The 17,790-nt window shown below is 44.7% G+C and overlaps 1 protein-coding gene across 2 annotated transcripts in view; it reads left to right on the plus strand.

Moving 5' to 3' along the window:
- Nucleotides 1–11,523: 11,523 nt before the first annotated feature.
- Nucleotides 11,524–17,790, plus strand: part of LOC102443833 (patatin-like phospholipase domain-containing protein 2) — a 48,959-nt gene continuing 42,692 nt past the window's right edge. Inside the window, exon 1 of one of the 2 annotated variants that reach the window (XM_075899599.1) lies at nt 11,524–11,911. In XM_075899599.1, coding sequence (XP_075755714.1) covers nt 11,725–11,911 — 187 coding nt within the window. In that variant the 5' untranslated portion in view covers nt 11,524–11,724. The remainder of the gene's footprint in view (nt 11,912–17,790) is intronic. The other variant, XM_075899594.1, reaches the window with a different exon arrangement.

Here is a 17,790-nt window from a genome sequence, read left to right on the forward strand (position 1 = left end):
CTGGGACAGAGTTATCTGGGATGGAGGAAAGTATAAGCAAGAGAGAGGAAGTGACCTGGTTCAGCTCTCTGCTCTGGAACAGACATCTTACATGGCCAGAGTCAAATCACTTCATGGCTCTGTGCCTCAGTTTCCTAGCTGTAAAATGAGACTCATAATACTTCATTTGTCAGTTTTCAGAATGAGGAGAGGTAACTCAGGGTGCATCTACACAGCAGAGCTTAACTCGAAATAAGCTACGCAAATTGAGCTACGTTGATTATGTATCTTAAATAACTTATTTAGAAATTGGGAGCATCTAGTTATTTCCGACTTCCCTTACTCTTTGTACAATGAGGGTTACAGGAGTCAGAGTAAGAAGTCTTCCAACTTGACAGTATTTTGACATTATTTCAAAATAACTGCCTGCTGTGTAGACACGGACTAAGTTATTTCGAAATAACACTAGTTATTTAAAATAATGTTGCTGTGTAGACGTACCCTCAGTTATACATTTCTTTCCCTATGAACCTTGTGAGTTTGTTCTTTGTTCTGGAGGAATGCTTGAATGATATTGCTAGATGGATACATCAGGCTTAGCTTATTCTCAGCATTGGGAAGACAAGTGGAGAAAGAATATTTTTACATGATGCCTTGCTCCTTTTCAATACCTCCTCCAATGGGATTCCTACAGAGGCTGAGCCAGTTTATTAATTTGGCATCACTTTGTATTGCTCTCTATTCATGGAAAGCCATGCACTGGACACATCTTGGAAATGTGGTTTTCCGCTACACTGTTTGTGTAGATGATGCCCTTATTTATCTTGTGACAACCTGGCAATAGCAATATAACTTCAAGGCTTGCTTATTGTAATACTCTCTTCGCTGGATTATTGGTGACACTGATCCACCAATTGCTGCTCGTTCAGAATGCAGGAGGTTGATTGTTCATGAGTTTGAGGTACCAAAATCCTATCAGTCTGCTTTACATTCTTGACACAGGCTGACTAGTAAGGGGCAGATTGATCTTTAATTAGCTTTCCTGGTTTATAAAGCTCTGAATGGGACTGGCCCTATTTAAATTCAAGGCCTGTTTCCTGAGTTTCCATGTGATTTCCCTCCTCCCCCCTTTTCCCCTTGCACACTACCTGTGCTAAGTAGTTCTTTCATTTCAATTAAAATCATAGGTGATTGACTTTGCACTGTGGCGGTCCCACTCATGAGGAACTGTCACCTTTCAGAAATGTGTCACATTTAATTTCTCCCTCCTTTTAAAATAACATTAAAAACTGTTTTCAGAAGTGTTTTTAAATTACCACCATTGTTGCTGCTGTTTTATTGTGTTTAGTCACTTTGTCTGTAATTTTGCTGAGACTGAAGTGTTCTTTTTATAAATTGAGCACCCCAGGCACTCTTGTGAACTATTTAATGGCCATAATACAGACATGACCAATTCCATCAAAAACACTATGGGGAACTGGGGGAATGGTGACAAATTATTTTTGTTCTTTCAGGAAGACAGAAACCTAATCAATTCAAAAAGAAAGAATTAAAATCGTTGCAGTTTTCAAGTATCCAAAAGGGTGTTAAAAGGAAGAGGAAGAAAAATTGTTCTCCTTGGCCTCTGAGGACAGGATAAGAAGCAATGGGCTTAAATTGCAGCAAGAGAGGCTTAGGTTGGACATTAGGAAAAAGTTCCTAACTGTCAGGGTGGTTAAACACTGGAATCAATTTCCTAGGAAGATTGTGGAATCTCCATCACTGCAAATATTTAAGAGCAGTTTGGATAGACATGTATCAATGATGATCTTCTAGTAATGCTTGGTCCTGCTGTGAGGGCAGGGGACTGGACTTGATGATCTCTCAAGGTCCCTTCCCGGTCCAGTGTTCTATGAAAACTTTCTAAATTAACTGATTCGGCCTTCCACGGTATTTGTGGATTTTTCTTTCTTTCTTATTATCTGCATGGAATCTGGAGTTTGGTTTATTAACGCTCATGGTTCATTTGTTTAGCATCATGTCCACCGGTTCACATGTGGGGAAACAATTTACAAAATCTCAAGTCATTGATTTTTTTTAAAAAAGGCAAATCCATAGCTCAAGGCTAATCTACATCTCAGGGTATGTCTACACAGCAAAGTTATTTAAAAATAACAGCCGTTATTTCGAAATAACTTTACTAGCATCTACACAGCCAAATCACTATTTCAAAATTAATTCAAAATAGCAGAGTGATTATTTCGAATTTGGTAAACCTATTTCCACAAGGAATAACACCAAATTCAAAATAGCTATTTCGAAATAAGTGCTGTGTAGACACTTATATTGAAATAGGGGGCCTCTAGCTTTCCCAGGGTGCCCTGGTGGCCACTCCAGCCTCAACCAAGAACACTCCTCTCCCTCCCCACTCCCCAGAGCCCTTAAAGGGGTTGACTCTGACCACAGTGCCTGTTCCAGCTCCAAGCCTGCGAGCCCAGAGCCATCAGTCACTGCGCCTGACCCAGTGGCCCCAAAACATGAGCCAGCAAGCCACTGGCAGCCAGACCTCCACCGCTCCCCAGGAGAAGTCTGTCAGTTCCCAGAAGCCTGCCAGGGTCTGGAGAAGGTGGGCGCCTTCCTGGTTCAGGGTGGAGATCATGGACCTTATTCAGGTTGGGGGGGATGCCCCCAACGTCCATGATCTCTGCACTAGACGGAGGAATGCGGCCGTCTATGGCAGGATACTTTCCAGCCTGGCCACAAAAGGCCACATGTGAACCCAGGAGCAGGTTTGCACAAAAATCAAGTTGGTCCGGCGAGTCTCCCCAGCCCTGAGCCCTGAGCTTCCCCTCCCCCTTTTCCCCCTTGATTCCCCCTTCCAGCTCCCTCCTCCCAGGTTTCCCCCTCTCCTCTCCCACCCTCTCTTCTCCCCTCTCCCACCTCCTTTCCCCAGTCTCACCAGAGTTTCCTTCCTCCCCTCCCCCCAGTTTTGTTCAATAAACCCAGTTTCTGTTTTTGAACATACATGCCTTTTATTTGACATCAGGAAGGGGGATTAGAGAGGGATAAATGGAAGGACGTGAGGGAGAAATGAGGCACAAGCCCCCAGTGGGGCAGACCAGGGAGGCTGTTAGTGCTCTTCAGGTTGGAAGGTCTCCCGCAGGGCCTCCTGGATAGTGACAGGCCTCCGATAGACCTCCCGGATGACAGCCTGCAGAAAGTGCAGCCAGGCTCGCAGCAACACATCCATGAGAAGCTCCAGAGTGCCCAGGAGCAGCTCTGGCTCCCTGCTGCAGAGTGCTGTGGTGTCCCGAGTGAGGGCAACTAGAGCACGCAGAGACAAAATGCTTTGCTGCTCCTCATTGAGGTAGACAAGGAAGCAGGGAAAGCTGAGAAGTGGCTATCCGGGGGGGGGGGGGGGTCGCTTTAAGCATAGGCCTCAGATAGCCTCAGGCAGCAGCCACACAAAGTAACTCCTGACCTGATGCCCTGCCAGACCTGGTTCCGGCCGGCCTTAAATGCAATTCAATGTCTGCTCAGTGTGGACGCACTATTTTGAAATAGCAAAACGCTATATTGAAATACATTTTGTGTGTAGACGCAGTATTTCAAAATAAGCTATTTCGAAATAACTATTTCAAAATAAGATATTTTGAAATAACACTGTGGTGTAGACATACCCTCAATGTGCACAGCATGTATCTACACTTCATATCCTTATCTGCACTCAGATCACTTTCTTTCAGAGACTTAATCTAACAATGCAAATGTCTGAGCAGAGTCAAAAAGTTTTTATTTATTTAATTTATTTATTTATTTTGAGAAAACAACCTGCCAGAGAAATGTCTTTACATTTAAAAAAATTTCCCCCAAATTACACTATTCCTGGCTCAGAAGGAAACATATTCAGTCCTGGAGAAGTGGGGCGTTTTAATATGGGATGGAAATGAGTATTTAATACCACATTTGGAAACTGGACATCTATCTTATCTATCAGTATAAAATGTTTATTATTCGGCATGAGTAATCCAAAACCTTAAAAACAGACATTTGTCTCCAAAAAGTTATTTAACATTTTAATTTATTTTCAAAATGTATTGGGTATAATTGGTTTAGATACATAGTTTAGTATAGGCAACAAATTGCTACAGCCAATTGAAATTGAAGGAGAGAGAGTGTAGGTTTTCATGTGAAATGAGATTTTGAAATATCTAAACCACCATGACAACCCAAATTCCCTCCTGTATTTTCAATTAGCTATGAGCAATTTCTCTTCTTTACCTGTCCTAAACTATTACATATCTAATTAACTTTTAAACATCTGCATTCCACACCAGTGATGACTGCAAAGTGTGATTCCTGTCTATCATTTGCAGGATCCTAAAGGATTAATGAAGCAATGTAAATGTCAGGTAATGATTATTGAGATTAAAATTTCATTCTTATTCAACTATCATTTTGTAGTGATTAGTGTCCTTTTATCATGGCCATTCTTTTAAAGAAAACGTCACAGAGGCTGTAAAAATGCAAAATCAGTCTGACTATAATAAACTACAATGTCAAGTGTCATGGACAATAATTGATACTCTAAATATGCTTTATTTACCATATTCATGTAAACAATATCTGCTTGTTCTGCAATATGGTTTTAATGTAGTACATGTGGTCTGAGAACTGACCTTTGTAAACCTATTGTAACTTTCCACATTTATTTATTTGACTTTGAGAATAAAGCAGAGTGATAACCCATTTCCCGTGCCTATTTTAATTGCCAGTACACTCCTGCCTGCTATATTTAGTTACAATTTTTAGAATAACATATCAAGAGGATGAAAATAGCATTCACATTTAGGTTTATTTTCCATATATATATATATATATAATTTCTAATTTAACAATTGTCATTTTGTCTCAGTTTACATAACAGTGACCAGATTATTGCCACTAGCCCTGCACTGGGGTTGGCTGCTGGCTCCCAGCCCTGCTCTGGGGCTGGAATTGGGGCTGCCACTGGCTCCCAGATTCTGTGCTGAGGCTGGGGCTGGCTCTGCCAGCCCACCAGCTCCCAGCACCTCCCAGAGCAGCCCCATCCTGTCCCCTCTATGGGGCTAGAGCTTTCTTTTTACCCTTAGGCAGGGGTGGGCAAAAGGGCCTCCAATTAAGGCCTGAGAGTAGGGGGAGCGTGCAAAGTTTCCTCTGCTCTGTCCCTGCCCTGCGAGCAGTGTGCAACACTTAAAAGCGCCAAACGCTCCTGACAGGGCGGGAGGAGGCTTCATGTGCTCCTCTGCCCCCAAGCCAATCAGGGTCCTGGGGTAGGGTTGCCAGATGGTTTAACCAAAAATACTGAATCCCTCCCCCCTGTAAAAAAAAACACAGCGGGGAAAAAATTCTGTTGAGGAAAAAAAAATGGGGAGACCAAAGTTGTTGAGGAAAAAAAAAAGGACTCTGACAGCAGTTATTAAGCAAAAAAAAAAAAAAAAAAAAAAATATGCATGGCCCCTTTAAGAAGAGGCTTTTTTGCCAGTGGCCATTTTGTTTTTCTTTCTAGCCACAAGACAAGCCCCCTGAGGAACCAGGTAAGCGGGGTAGGGAGCATCCGGGGTGGCCCTGGGAACTGGGCCCGGTTGCTGACTGTGTCGTAGGGTTGCCAGGTGTCTGGTATTTTCACCTCCTGGCGGAGAAAAAAATCTGAAAATACCGGACATTTTAGGTGTCTGGTATTTTCTGAATTTTTTTTACTGGACATGAGGCAAAAATACCGGACTGTCTGGGTCAATACCAGACACCTGGCAACCTTATCTGGGGGCCTGGGAGCGTGTGAAGTTTCCTCCTCTCTGCCCCTACCCTGTGAGCAGCATGTGGTGCTTGGAAGCACCATGTGCTCCTGGCAGGGCGGGAGGAGACTTTGTGTGCTCCTCTGCCCTCAGGCCCTGATTGTTCTGGGGGTGGGGGAGCATGGGAAGTCTCCTCCCAGCCAGGGGCATGGGCATTTGGGGGAAACTTGGGGGAGGTGGAAAATGTGCTCTCCCACCTGCAGACCAATCATGATCTGAGGGTGGGGAACCCACATTTGCCACAGCCCTGCCCCTTCTACTCGAGGCCCTGCCCCTTCTGGTGCGGCCCAGGGCCACTTCAGAAATTTTTGAAGTGGCCCCCAGCAAAAAATTATTGCCCACCCCTGCCCATAGGTGCTTAAAGATGCAGATATAGTTCTAGTGGACTGAAAACTGGGCCTTTACCCTTCCTATGCTTGTTTCTCCATGTCAAATGTGGCTAATACATGCTTAACTTCACATGGAATTGAGATCCTCAGAAGAAAGATATTACAGGAGTACAAAGTATTATGAGTGTCATACCTTACTATAACTTAAGTTTTTCTAATGCTTTGTACAATGCCTGTTCTTAAAGCAATTCATGCAATACAAATTAATACATAAAGTAGCACATCGTGTTCCTTTGAGCATCTGATAACCAGGATAATTGCTAAATTGGCACTTTCCTGTTTACTCAGGAGGTATTTGTTAATAGGTTCTGCTGCAGTTTGGCAGGGTTTGCCTTTTCTATGCAGCTTTCCCTAACAATCTTTAAAAATATCTGAACAGCTCGCCCTTTCTTTTGGCTTAACATTAACAGTCTATAAAATTATTCTACTGTCCTTTGTTATCCAAATATTAGACCAAATCAAATTCGTATTAGGATTTATACCTCTCCTTATTACTAATCTATATCAAATTCCCATTTATTATTTATATTATCTGCATGCTCATCATGGACAATGGCTATAATAGGTATGGGAAGGCCAGTTTTTTATTTATAATTCCTGTACAGGTTCTGTGGCAGCCAAGAAGATAGTATGTGCTATTTATCTCTCTGGTCATGATGATAGTGGTGCTCAGGAGATCTAGTCATGTACTTTTGCGATGCGCTTTGAGGTGTGGACATGCTCTTGTGCAAGAAGTTTTTGCTCAAAAACACTTGCGCAAAACGCTTCTTGTGCAAGAAGCCTACAGTGTAGTAGCTGTTCAGTTTGGCTATGGCTGTTGTTTTGTTTCCAGGATGAAAAGTGCACAACAGCTTGTGTCTTCATTTGCCATATGGGTTCAAATTTGCAAATATGCCCATTTTCATACCCTAGGATGATCTATTTTTGAAAAAGTGTGAGGTTTTGGATATATTTTCTGTGATAACTTTTGTATTCTGCCTTTGCTGCTATGCTGGAATAATTATTAAATTAAACAGCAATGTATGCATGCAAAAGTAAGTATATAGTTCTTACCTCAAAAAATGTACAGTCTAAAGTCCTGTTCCTGAAATCCATACTCAACTGGTCAATCCCATTGATTTCTCCCTGTAAACATGTTGCAGAACTGGGCCCTAAATATATACATGAGTGCTGACAATAAAGGAAGGGAATGTGCTTATAAGAACTGAGTACAAGGATTTATTGTGATTATTCACTTTAGCTATGCGTCTCACTGGTTCATGACTAAAACGTGTGTTGTGAGTTTATAAACTAAAGGTTTTAGCCACTAACACTCATGGAGAAGGCCCTGTGACACTCCACCCCATAGTCTTCATAATGATGTTATGATATTATCACATAGTGATGCGTTTTATTCAAGACGTGAGATGTCATTGAAAAGGTTATATTTTGCTGAATATTCTATTTGTATGCACGTACCATTATTTGTGCCTGAAATTATGAATATTGATTTGGTATCTACATTTCAAATGTATTTTAAAGCCCACTAAATAGGAGCTCGGAGTACAGGAGGGGGTATGGTGTGCTAGCTCTGGTAGGGGGCTCAGGGGTGGGGCAGAGGCTTGAAGTACATGAGGGAGTCTGGGCTGCTGCCTTGGTGCTGGGGTTAGGGATAGGGGTGGGGCCTCTTGCCAGGCAGCACTCATTGTGGGGGCTCCTGGTTCGCAATACAGGAAGGCTATGGCAGGCTTCCTGCCTGCCCCAAACCTATGTAGTTCGTGGAAGAGGCCAATGTGCCCTGTGGCCTCTGAGGCTATGTCTAGAATGCAGGCTTCTTTCGGAAGAAGCTTTTCCGGAAGAGATCTTCTGAAAAAACTTCTTCCGAAACAGAGCATCTACATAGCAGAAGCACAACGAAAAGGTGATCTGCTTTTTTGAAAGAGAGCGTCCAGACTGATTGGACACTATCTCGCATATAAGGCCACCCCGAACCACTTCAGCCAGGGCTTTAGGTCACCAGTTGCTTCCGAGTGCTGATGCCGGAGTCTAGCTGAGACACACACTTAAAGGGACCCCCCTGGACAGCCATTTCTCTGCTTTTGATGAGTGCTTGTCTACCTCTCTGAGGGACAGCAAAGCTCTTGCAGCGCATGCTGTGGTTGCCCAGCTTTTCTGGATGCCACAGCTTTTGTCTTTGTGCCATGGAGCCGGAGCTGCCTCTGGGCATGCGATGGCCTGACATGGGCAGGCAGCAATTTCTGCAGCATTTTAGGCAGGCTGCCTTCCTGGTCCTGCACAAGCTCGACTCAGAGCTCATTCTTGGGACCCTCTCCCTGTGTGCAGAAGCAACACCCGTGCAACTGCAACCCACAGTGGAGCGGTGTTTCTGGAGGCTGGACACTAGTTCTGACTGATGGGACTGGTTGGTTATGGAGTGGTGGGACGACCAGCAGTGGTTCCAAAACTTCCGCATGCAGAAGGCCACCTTTTTGCAGCTCTGTGCCTAGCTCGCCCCTGCCCTCCAACGACGTGACACCCATCTGCAGCCTGCCATCCCACTGGAGAAGCGGGTCGCCATCACTGTCTGGAAACTCACCACCCCAGTTACTGTTCGGTGGGCAACCAGTTCAGCGTAGGGAGGTCCACCGTTGGGGCCCTCTTCATGGAGGTAAGGCACTCTGGGGCTACAATCCCTGCATGGGGCGGGACGGGGGAGTCCTGAAAAAGGGGACCCTACAGAAATGGGGGTTAGGAGGTGGGGGGGGGGTGGAAGCCCCATCCTCAGGGGGTTGTGTCATCCTGCCCTCACACAGCCCTGCTGCTGGGGGCGCGGCCTCATAGAGGGTGGCTCCTGGGATGTCTGAGGGAGGGAAGGGTAGGAGAGGGGGGGCGGGCACCTCCCAAGGGCTCAGACACTCCCTCTCTCATTCTCTGTTTTGTGTGTTTGTTTGTTTGTCTCCCTCTGCAGGTGGTGAGGGCCATCAACTCCATCCTGCTGCGCAGGGTCATCCGCCTGGGAGACCTGGACCCTGTCGTCACCAGAATTGCTGCCCTGGGGTTCCCGAACTGTGGTGGAGTGATTGATGGGACCCACATCCCGATCTGAGCACCAGAACACCAAGCAGCCCAGTATATTAATAGGAAAGGCTACTTCTCGACGGTCCTGCAAGCCCTGGTCGACCACCGTGGACAGTTCATGGACATTTCTGCCAGGTGGCTGGGTAGAGCACACGATGCCCGCATCTTCAGGAACTCTAGCTTGTACGGGAAGCTGGAGGCGGGCACATTCAGGTGCTGCTCTCATGGCCGGCTTCCTGCCACAAGGTTGCCCAGGGTTTCTGCAGCTTTAAGAGGGGCCAGGAGACAGGAACTATAGACTTGTGATTACTTTGGACAGAGTGGCCACCAGGGCACCTGTGTTATTTCCTGGAGGCCTCTTCTTTCTAAAGAAAACACTCTTCCCAGTCCCCACACACTTTTTTTTTCCTTCAAAAAAAGCTCTTTTGGAAAAAGGCTTCTTCCTCATAGAAAGAGGATTACTACTGTCCAAAAAAAACCCCTCTGTTCTTTCAATTTTCTTTCAAAAGAATGTGATTGCAGTGTGGATGTTACTCAAGTTTTTTCAGAAAAACAGACATTTTTCTGAAAAAACTCTGCAGTGTAGACATACCATCAGGTTGGGGAAAGGGGACAAGTGTCTCCAGCACTAACGTTTCAGCTCGCACTGGCCACAGTTCCCCATTCCTGGTCAATAGGAATGGCAGGGGCTGTGCTTGCAGGCATGAACAGTGTGCTGAGACCCATGTCCCCCAAACAAATAGGAACATGGTGGTCACTTCTGGGAGCGACATGGGGCCTGAACAGGCAGACAGCAAGCCTATGTTAGTGTAAGCCTTGCTGCATCACTGGAAACCACAATTGACTGGAAGAGTACCTAGGATCAACCAGTTCATCCTGATTGACTGGTGATGATTTAGGAGAAGCAGTAGGAGAAGCTACTACCTGGGGAGCCTTCCTGAGAATGCTACAGACAACATCCAAATATTGGCTGCTATGACTCTACAAAGAGAGGTACTGAGATGTGATCACATCTCCAGCCTCCATCTTGGGATGTCAGTGTTTTTCCACAGAACGGTCTAGGGAACAAGCTTTGAAATAAAGGGTTTCTGCCATGTGAAAAAAGCTATATGAGGCAGGGAGTGACATAATCTGATGTTCTTTGCTCCCCATGCAAGAGGACTCCTGGAAACAACTGAGGAACAAAGACTGAACTGCTGGAAAGTACTGGACCTAGGCTAAAGGGATTTTTAGCCTGTGAATGGTACACCTGGGGATTCCAAGCTGTAAACAAGTGCAGCTGGTCCCTTAAGAATCTGCAGCCTGCTTGTATCATCTATTTGGATACGAATAGCAGATTCTCATCCTATCTGTTGAGTATATTAAACCTAATTTCCGTGTTTTGTTTATTTGCTAAATATTCTGCTTTGATTTACTTGCTATCCCTTATCACTTAAAATCTATCTCTTGAAGTTAATAAACTTGTTTTTGCTTTATTTAAATCAGTGTGAGAGAATCATAACGTGGGGGCAAAAGACTATTGCACCTTTCTCTTCACACTGAAGGAGGGGGTAAAATTTATGAGTTTACACAGTACAGTTCCTTATGTAGCAGCAAGATAGGAGAAAGACATGACAACTGTTTCCAGGAGCTGCTGCAGGTATGCAGTCCCCAGCCCCTCACATCCTCCTGCACCCCAACCCTTTCCTTCTGCACTCTAAGCTCCCCACCCCTACCCCAGAGCCTGCACACCTGGCTCCCGGGTGGCTGAAAGTGGGGATAGGTAGGGTTGCCAAATGTCTGGTTTTGAACTAGACAGTCCAGTAGTTGAGCGTTCTGTTCGGGAAACAAATTGAGAAAATAGAAATGTCTGGTATCTTCTAAATAAGATGCAATGTAGATTGTGATGGAATGTCAAGGTGTCTGGTATTTTTGTTGAAATCATCTGGCAACCTAGGGGTAGGCCCAGGGAGAAGGGATGGAGTGAGCAGGGACAGGAGCCTGGGCAAGATGCTGGGGTTTGTGTGGGGTTAGAAAGTTACCCACACAGGGTGTGGGAGGCTACAGAGTCCCGGGGCTGGCGGCTGCAGGGAGCGAGAGCAGCAGACGCGCGTGGGTGGAAGCGGGAGGCGCTGGGGGGGGGGGCGGGAGGCAGCGGGTCGGGCTGACACAGGGCGAGCAGACACCAGACAGCCCCGCCCGCCCGGGAAAGCCCCGCCCGCCCGGGAGCTCCGGCGGGTGGGGAAAGCAGCGCGCGTGCTCCGACTAGCGTCTTTCCCTCTCCACGTTGGCTGGAGGGGGTGGGAGGGGGAAGTGTTTTCATTTGCATATCGCCGCTGATTGGCTCAGGCGCCTGGTGCCGTCCCTGCCGCTCCCCGGCTGTCGCGAGGTCCCTTTTAAGTAACCGGCCGGCTCGGGCGCCTCAGCCCGTCATTGTGACCCGCGCGCTCGGGCCGCTGCCTCGTCCGCGCTCCGGTCCAGCCCAGCCCCTGGCCGCGCGCGCAGGGATGTTTGACCGCGAGCGCGGCTGGAGCGTCTCCTTCGCCGGCTGCGGCTTCCTGGGCGTCTATCACATCGGGGCGGCCACCTGCCTGCAGGAGCGCGCGCCGCACCTCATCCGCGGCGCCCGCCACATCTGCGGCGCCTCGGCCGGGGCGCTGGCCGGCGCCGTGCTGGTCGGAGGCGGCTCTCTGGGTGCGTCATCCCGCCTCTCGGCCCCGCGACCTGGGGGGGCTGACGGGCAGGAGCGGCGCCCCCCATCCGGGGCTGGGCGAGTGGGCGCTGGGTCCGTGCGGGGGTGGCCCCTGTACCGGGGGGGGGGGGGGGTTGGTCGGTTGGCGCCTCCGTGTGTCGCCGCAGTGGCCCAAAGCGCGGGGGAGGGATGGAAACGTCTGTTCAGTTGCTCGGGCCAGCGCCTGGTTTGGGGTCAGGGTGCCGCGCTCTGCGGGGCTGTTGCGCGGGTGCCCCTGGCGTCAGCGGGGAGCAGCGGCCGGAGCTGCCCTGGCTCAGACCCACCCCACGGTCGGGCATCTCTCTGCTGCTTGCCCGTGTCAGCCGGTGGTATGGCGAGAGGTAGCAGTTGGCTGCAGAAACAGCGCCTTTCCGAACGTACAACTAAGAAAGTGCTGCCGGTAGCACATTCCTACCCAGGGAGCAGCTGTCTCCGTGCCACCAGCCAGTCTGCGTTTAAGGATCACATCGGTGCAGGCAGCTACAGCCAAGTATGTAGCGTTACTCAGCAGCACTTGCATCCACCAATTTAATTGGTGGGAGGAGGGAGGCTAACACAGATGACGTGGTTCAGAGAGGTGACCAAGTTAGTCTGTAACTGGAAAAACTTAAAAACCAAGAAATAGTGTTCCACTGCTACCTGTATAAACAGCCACACATCTTTCAGTCGCAGCATAATGCTTCAGACATAAATCAGCACAACCACCCACAAGGTACAAGGGGAGACCATAACATCACAGACTGTAGCTGCAACAGCAGCAGCACATATCTCTGTATTTGCTGCACAGATCTGCACAGATTTCCCACTTTAAAGCAACCCATGCACAATCACTCCAAACATCATTTTGAGGCATTAAATATGTGTAGAGTCAGTGTGAAGCAATGCTGAAAGTTACAAGTATGGTTGAGAGCTGTTTTTGTTTAGAATATTTCCATTTTCAGTCATAATTGGGGTTTGTGCTCTGCTTTGCAGGTTGTCTTTTTGGAAGCCGTGTAAGCTAAGTTTTGGAGGGGTAGTTTTGTTAGACTGTTTATGCAAAAATAAAGAGGGCTCCTCTGGCATCTGAGGGTGTGTCTAGACTACATCCTGCTGTCTGCAGAGGGATGTAAATTAGGCACTCTGAAAGTGCAAATGAAGTCGGGATTTAAATATCCCATGCTTCATTTGCATAATCACGTAATGGCACTCTTTCAAAAATGTGCTATTTCAAAATTGAAACCGCAGTCTAGACGCAGTTCTTTCGAAAATAGAAACCTTTTTTGTAAGATCCTGAAACTTCATTTTTGAGGAGTACAGGATCTTTCGAAAAAGGCTTCTATTTTTGAAAGAACTGCATCTAGACTGTGGTTTCAATTTAGAAATAGCGCTTTTTCAAAAGAGCATCATTATGTGATTATGCAAATGAAGTGCAGGATATTTAAATCCTGGCTTCATTTGCGCTTTCAAAGTGCTTCATTTACATCCCTCTGCGGACAGAGGGATATAATCTAGACACACCCTAAGTGTATGTCTACACTTGCACCCTCTTTCGAGAGAGGGATGCAAATGAAGACATTCAAAATGGCAAATGAAGCCGGGATTTAAATATCCCGTGCTTCGTTTGCTTAATCGCGTTCGGGAGCTATTTCGCAATGCCCTATTTTGAAAAAAGAAACGCTGTTAAGACGCTTTTGAGAGAAAACCCTTTTCTCGAAATAACTGGTAAGCCTCATTGTATGAGGAATATTGGTTATTTCAAAAGAAGGGTTTTCTTTCAAAATAACCGTGTCTAGACAATGTTTCTTTTTTCAAAATAGGGTATTTCAAAATAGTGCCCAGATGCGAGTATGCAAATGAAGCATGGGAAATTCAAATCCCTGCTTCATTTGCAATTTCACTGGTTTGCATTCCTCTCTCAGAAGAGGAAGCAAGTATAGACATACCCTTAAAGACTAACAGATTTATTTGTTAATGTTTACAGTGCCACAGAACTCATTGTTTTTAGTGTAAGCTAACTAAACTGGGAAAGACACTCTTATTCCAGAATAGAAGCATTCATTTGTTGAGTCATGATAGTATAATTAGAGGTATAACTATATCAATATAACTGCCTGTGAATTTATCTATGTATTCACTGCCTATGTGTGTGCATGTGTTTTTATATTCTAACACACATTTCAGTGGGAGAAAATTTTAAATCAAGTTTTCAGACTAATTTTAAGGGAGAGGATTCTCATTGAAAGAATGAGACCTGCAAGGATGGTAAAACTTTCTACTCTTCTCCCCGCCCCCTTTTAAGGGTTAGAAGAATTTTGAGTCCATGTATCCTGCAGAGAGGAAAAAGTCAGCTGAAAGTAGGATATTTCAGTGAGAACCTCCCAGCTTTGGAGAATGTTCTTATCATCTATTTTGTCTATACACACCATTCTGCAGTTGCATATTTTCAGTTGCTAAATATATTGTGACACAATGAGCTGTGCTGTGAGTAGGACCTAAATAGAGCAGTGGCTATAAAAATGAGAGGATTTTTTTATGCATGTGTATATGGCTTTCATGTACGTCTCCATACTCTTGTTCCTCCTTTTGACTTAAATCCTATAGTTGTCATTATTTTCAGTTACAAGACACTCCAGTGACTTAAGGGAGAACAGTAGTCAAGGGCTCTTATTCCTTAACCCTGCAATAATATTTAATAATAAACAACATAGAAAAATTGAATACTGTAGGAAGAGAAAGAGATAGCTGAAACCCTAATTCTGTTCCCTCCACTTTTCTCTCATCCACCTGTCAGTCAAAGCAAGAATTATTGAGAGTTTGAATTCTCATCTATTCCTTTTGTCTTAATTAGAAGTGACTCATTTTTCTTATAATTCTCTTTGACTCTGTGTAAGAGTTCCACTTACCTTTAACGTGCTTGCTCTAAAGCGTTTCCTTTCTTAGGGGTAGGGACCTGGTTTACAGAGGGTTAAGATTAGGGCTTAGACTAGCTTTAACATGCTTTTCAGCCTTACTCAACTCGCAGCACTCAAATCGCATATGGTGACTAGGAGGAGCACATGCTTAGAAATACTTTTTTAAAGTATGCATCCACGTTTAGGTTGAACATACACATAAAGCCAGGGTAGATACCAATAAATGATTTTTCTGAAGAAAAAAACCTAATTTTAAAATGTATATGAAATACAGATTTGTTTTTAAAGTTAAATTTGAAATTACAATGTACATTACAGCTTTAACTTAATATAATCTATGAAGCCATTTACTTTTAAATAAAAAATATCAAGCGGTACATTTTTTAGCTGAAGATTTTAAGAAAGCACTGAATTAATGGAAGTCACAGTCTGAGTGCTAAGAATGTCACAGTGTAAATGAATAAACGGTTAACAGATGATCATCAATTAACCTTCATGCATCCCTACCTCCCTGCTGCTGCCTCTATATCAGAGGCAGCAGCGGGAGTGGGAGCAGGTAAAAGCCAGCCTCCTGTGAGCACTGGCTCCCATCTGCCCCACCCCACGTGCTGCTGCCTCTGATACAGGTGCAGTAGTGTGCAGCGGGAAGAGGAGCAAGCAGCTCTATGGGAACTGGTACGCATGAGAAGCCAGGTTAAAAACTGGCTCCCCATGCATCTCCCCCCTCACATGTAAATGTGTACATACTGAAAATTTTAGCAGGTACACATTTACCAAGCTAAACAGATTTTCATATCCATACTAAGTATACGGAATCAGAGTTTGTTGAAGTGCTAAATCAACTTTTGGACACCAGTAGCCCGTTCTGCAGACGCAGAGAATAGTTTCTTCATTTCAGTTTATTCAATGACTTTAGTTCAACATTAGTTCATTCAAAGTTGAGAAACCAAGTGAGAGTTGACAAGCACAAGAGCTTGTTTTTCTTTTGTGATAGGTGAATAAAAGCTTGGTCTTGAGAGGATGAGATCTGTTAGTCCTAAAAATCTTGAAGGGATCTAGAAACCATCCAGCCAATTCACTAATAAATATATTAGTTTTATATTAGTTTTATATGCAAAACATGCTATTGTTTTTAACCAAATAAAAATGTAAATGCTGATTTTGTTTTTTTAATTGACTTCAGATTTCCATGCAAATATAGCTTGACACAAGTCACAAATCAAAAAAATTAATCAAGTAAATAAGAAAGCCATCAGCTGCCATTTTCTAACAGAATAGCACTAAATTTTATATAAAAGCCATATTTAGTTGCAAATCAGCATTTTAATTATTACCAACTAATGAGACTCATCCTTTCTTAAGGACAATAATTAAAAAGTACAAATGCAAAACAAATTTAAAAGTGACTTCCTGCTTGGTGATTTTAAGTTGTTTATTTTAAGACAATCCATCCTGAGGAAGTGGGTCTGGCCCATGAAAGCTCGTCAACTATTAAACCATCTTGTTAGTCTTTAAAGTGCTGCATAGTCCTGTCTTTTGTTTCATCCTGCTTAAAGCAGTCTGGGAAAACGGGCTGACTTTAGAAAAAGCTATTGGAAGTAGCTTATAAACAAATGAAACTTATACATCTTTTTTACCCCATGTCAAATTTCTGGCTAACCCTTGTAAAATGGAATACTGATTTCAGAATCCATTAGCTTTAACATGATCTGGTATGATCATTTACTAAAATACTTCTTATATACAAATGCTTTTGATTGTTCTGTTTGAAAAGTATCTTTCACGTTTGACTAGAAATATTAATTATAATGAATAGGTGACAGGTTTCTAATTCCTTTTTAGAACAATTAATAATTATTAGTCGTTAAGATGAGGAGACGCTTCTGATTGCATATAGTCAGGTGCTTATTACAGTACAAACTCTGTTATTCGGCACTTAGTTAACCAGAAAGCTGGCATTTCTGATATCTCATAATTCAAATTTTCAGTCTAGTAACCAGAACTAATATATTGCCCCGCACATTATTCCTCACTCGACTTTTATGCAGAAGAGGCAGCAGCATGGGGCATCATAATCTTCAGAAGTTAGGCATCTACTTTTATATCTAGGGTTATGAATGTTCACAAGAAAATGAGGTGGAATGTAGCCTGGTCCTCAGGACTCAACTATGTCAGTGAAAGTGGGAAAAGGAAAATTTATGGCATAAATGAACTGAGCAATCCTTTCATCTGTAGTGTCTTGTTAGTATTTGCTGGTCTAAACCCATACAAGGTTGTGGTTTTACAGGACGATTGACATCTTTTGCTGGCTATTGACACTTTGTTGTGTGAAACAGTTGCAGTATTGCTGCTAAAAGTACCAGTGGATGACTCAATTTATTGCATATAGACAGTCTAAATCTTTACGCGTAAATGACTTCCTGAACAAAATTAAAAAATGATTTTGAATAGTCGCTCTCACTCTATTATTCAATTAATCATTTACATTTTTTTTTTTAGCAAGGATGCAGATTCAAACATAATTCCTATTCAGCCTCAAAATTTACCAAACACCTACTTGCTAAAATACTAAACTCGTTAGCAAAAGGTAGACACACTTCTGAAAGTGAGTGGGGGTTAGTTCTGATGAAAATAGGATTGTCAGCCAGTCTTGAACTACAGTGGCCACCATGAACAGAGGCTACTTGGCGTCAACAGCCCTTGTCCATGGTGGGGCCCAGCTCCCATTGGGACCCCTGTGGACAGGGGTGTCTGCCAGAGCAGTCTCAGCCTGTAGCGAGCTTTGGCCTGCTGTGGGCAGAGGCCACTTCACAGCAGCCTCCCCAATCCCCATTCCCCACTGTCTCTGATAGAGGCAGCGGGGGCAGGCAGGCGGCACTATAGAGACAGTGCTGGGGTAGCTGGCTTTTAAGTTGGCTCCCCCTAGCACCAGCTTCCTCCCACACCTTGCT

Source organism: Pelodiscus sinensis, chromosome 1, assembly GCF_049634645.1.
Source record: "Pelodiscus sinensis isolate JC-2024 chromosome 1, ASM4963464v1, whole genome shotgun sequence".
Taxonomy (NCBI): Eukaryota; Metazoa; Chordata; order Testudines; family Trionychidae; genus Pelodiscus; species Pelodiscus sinensis.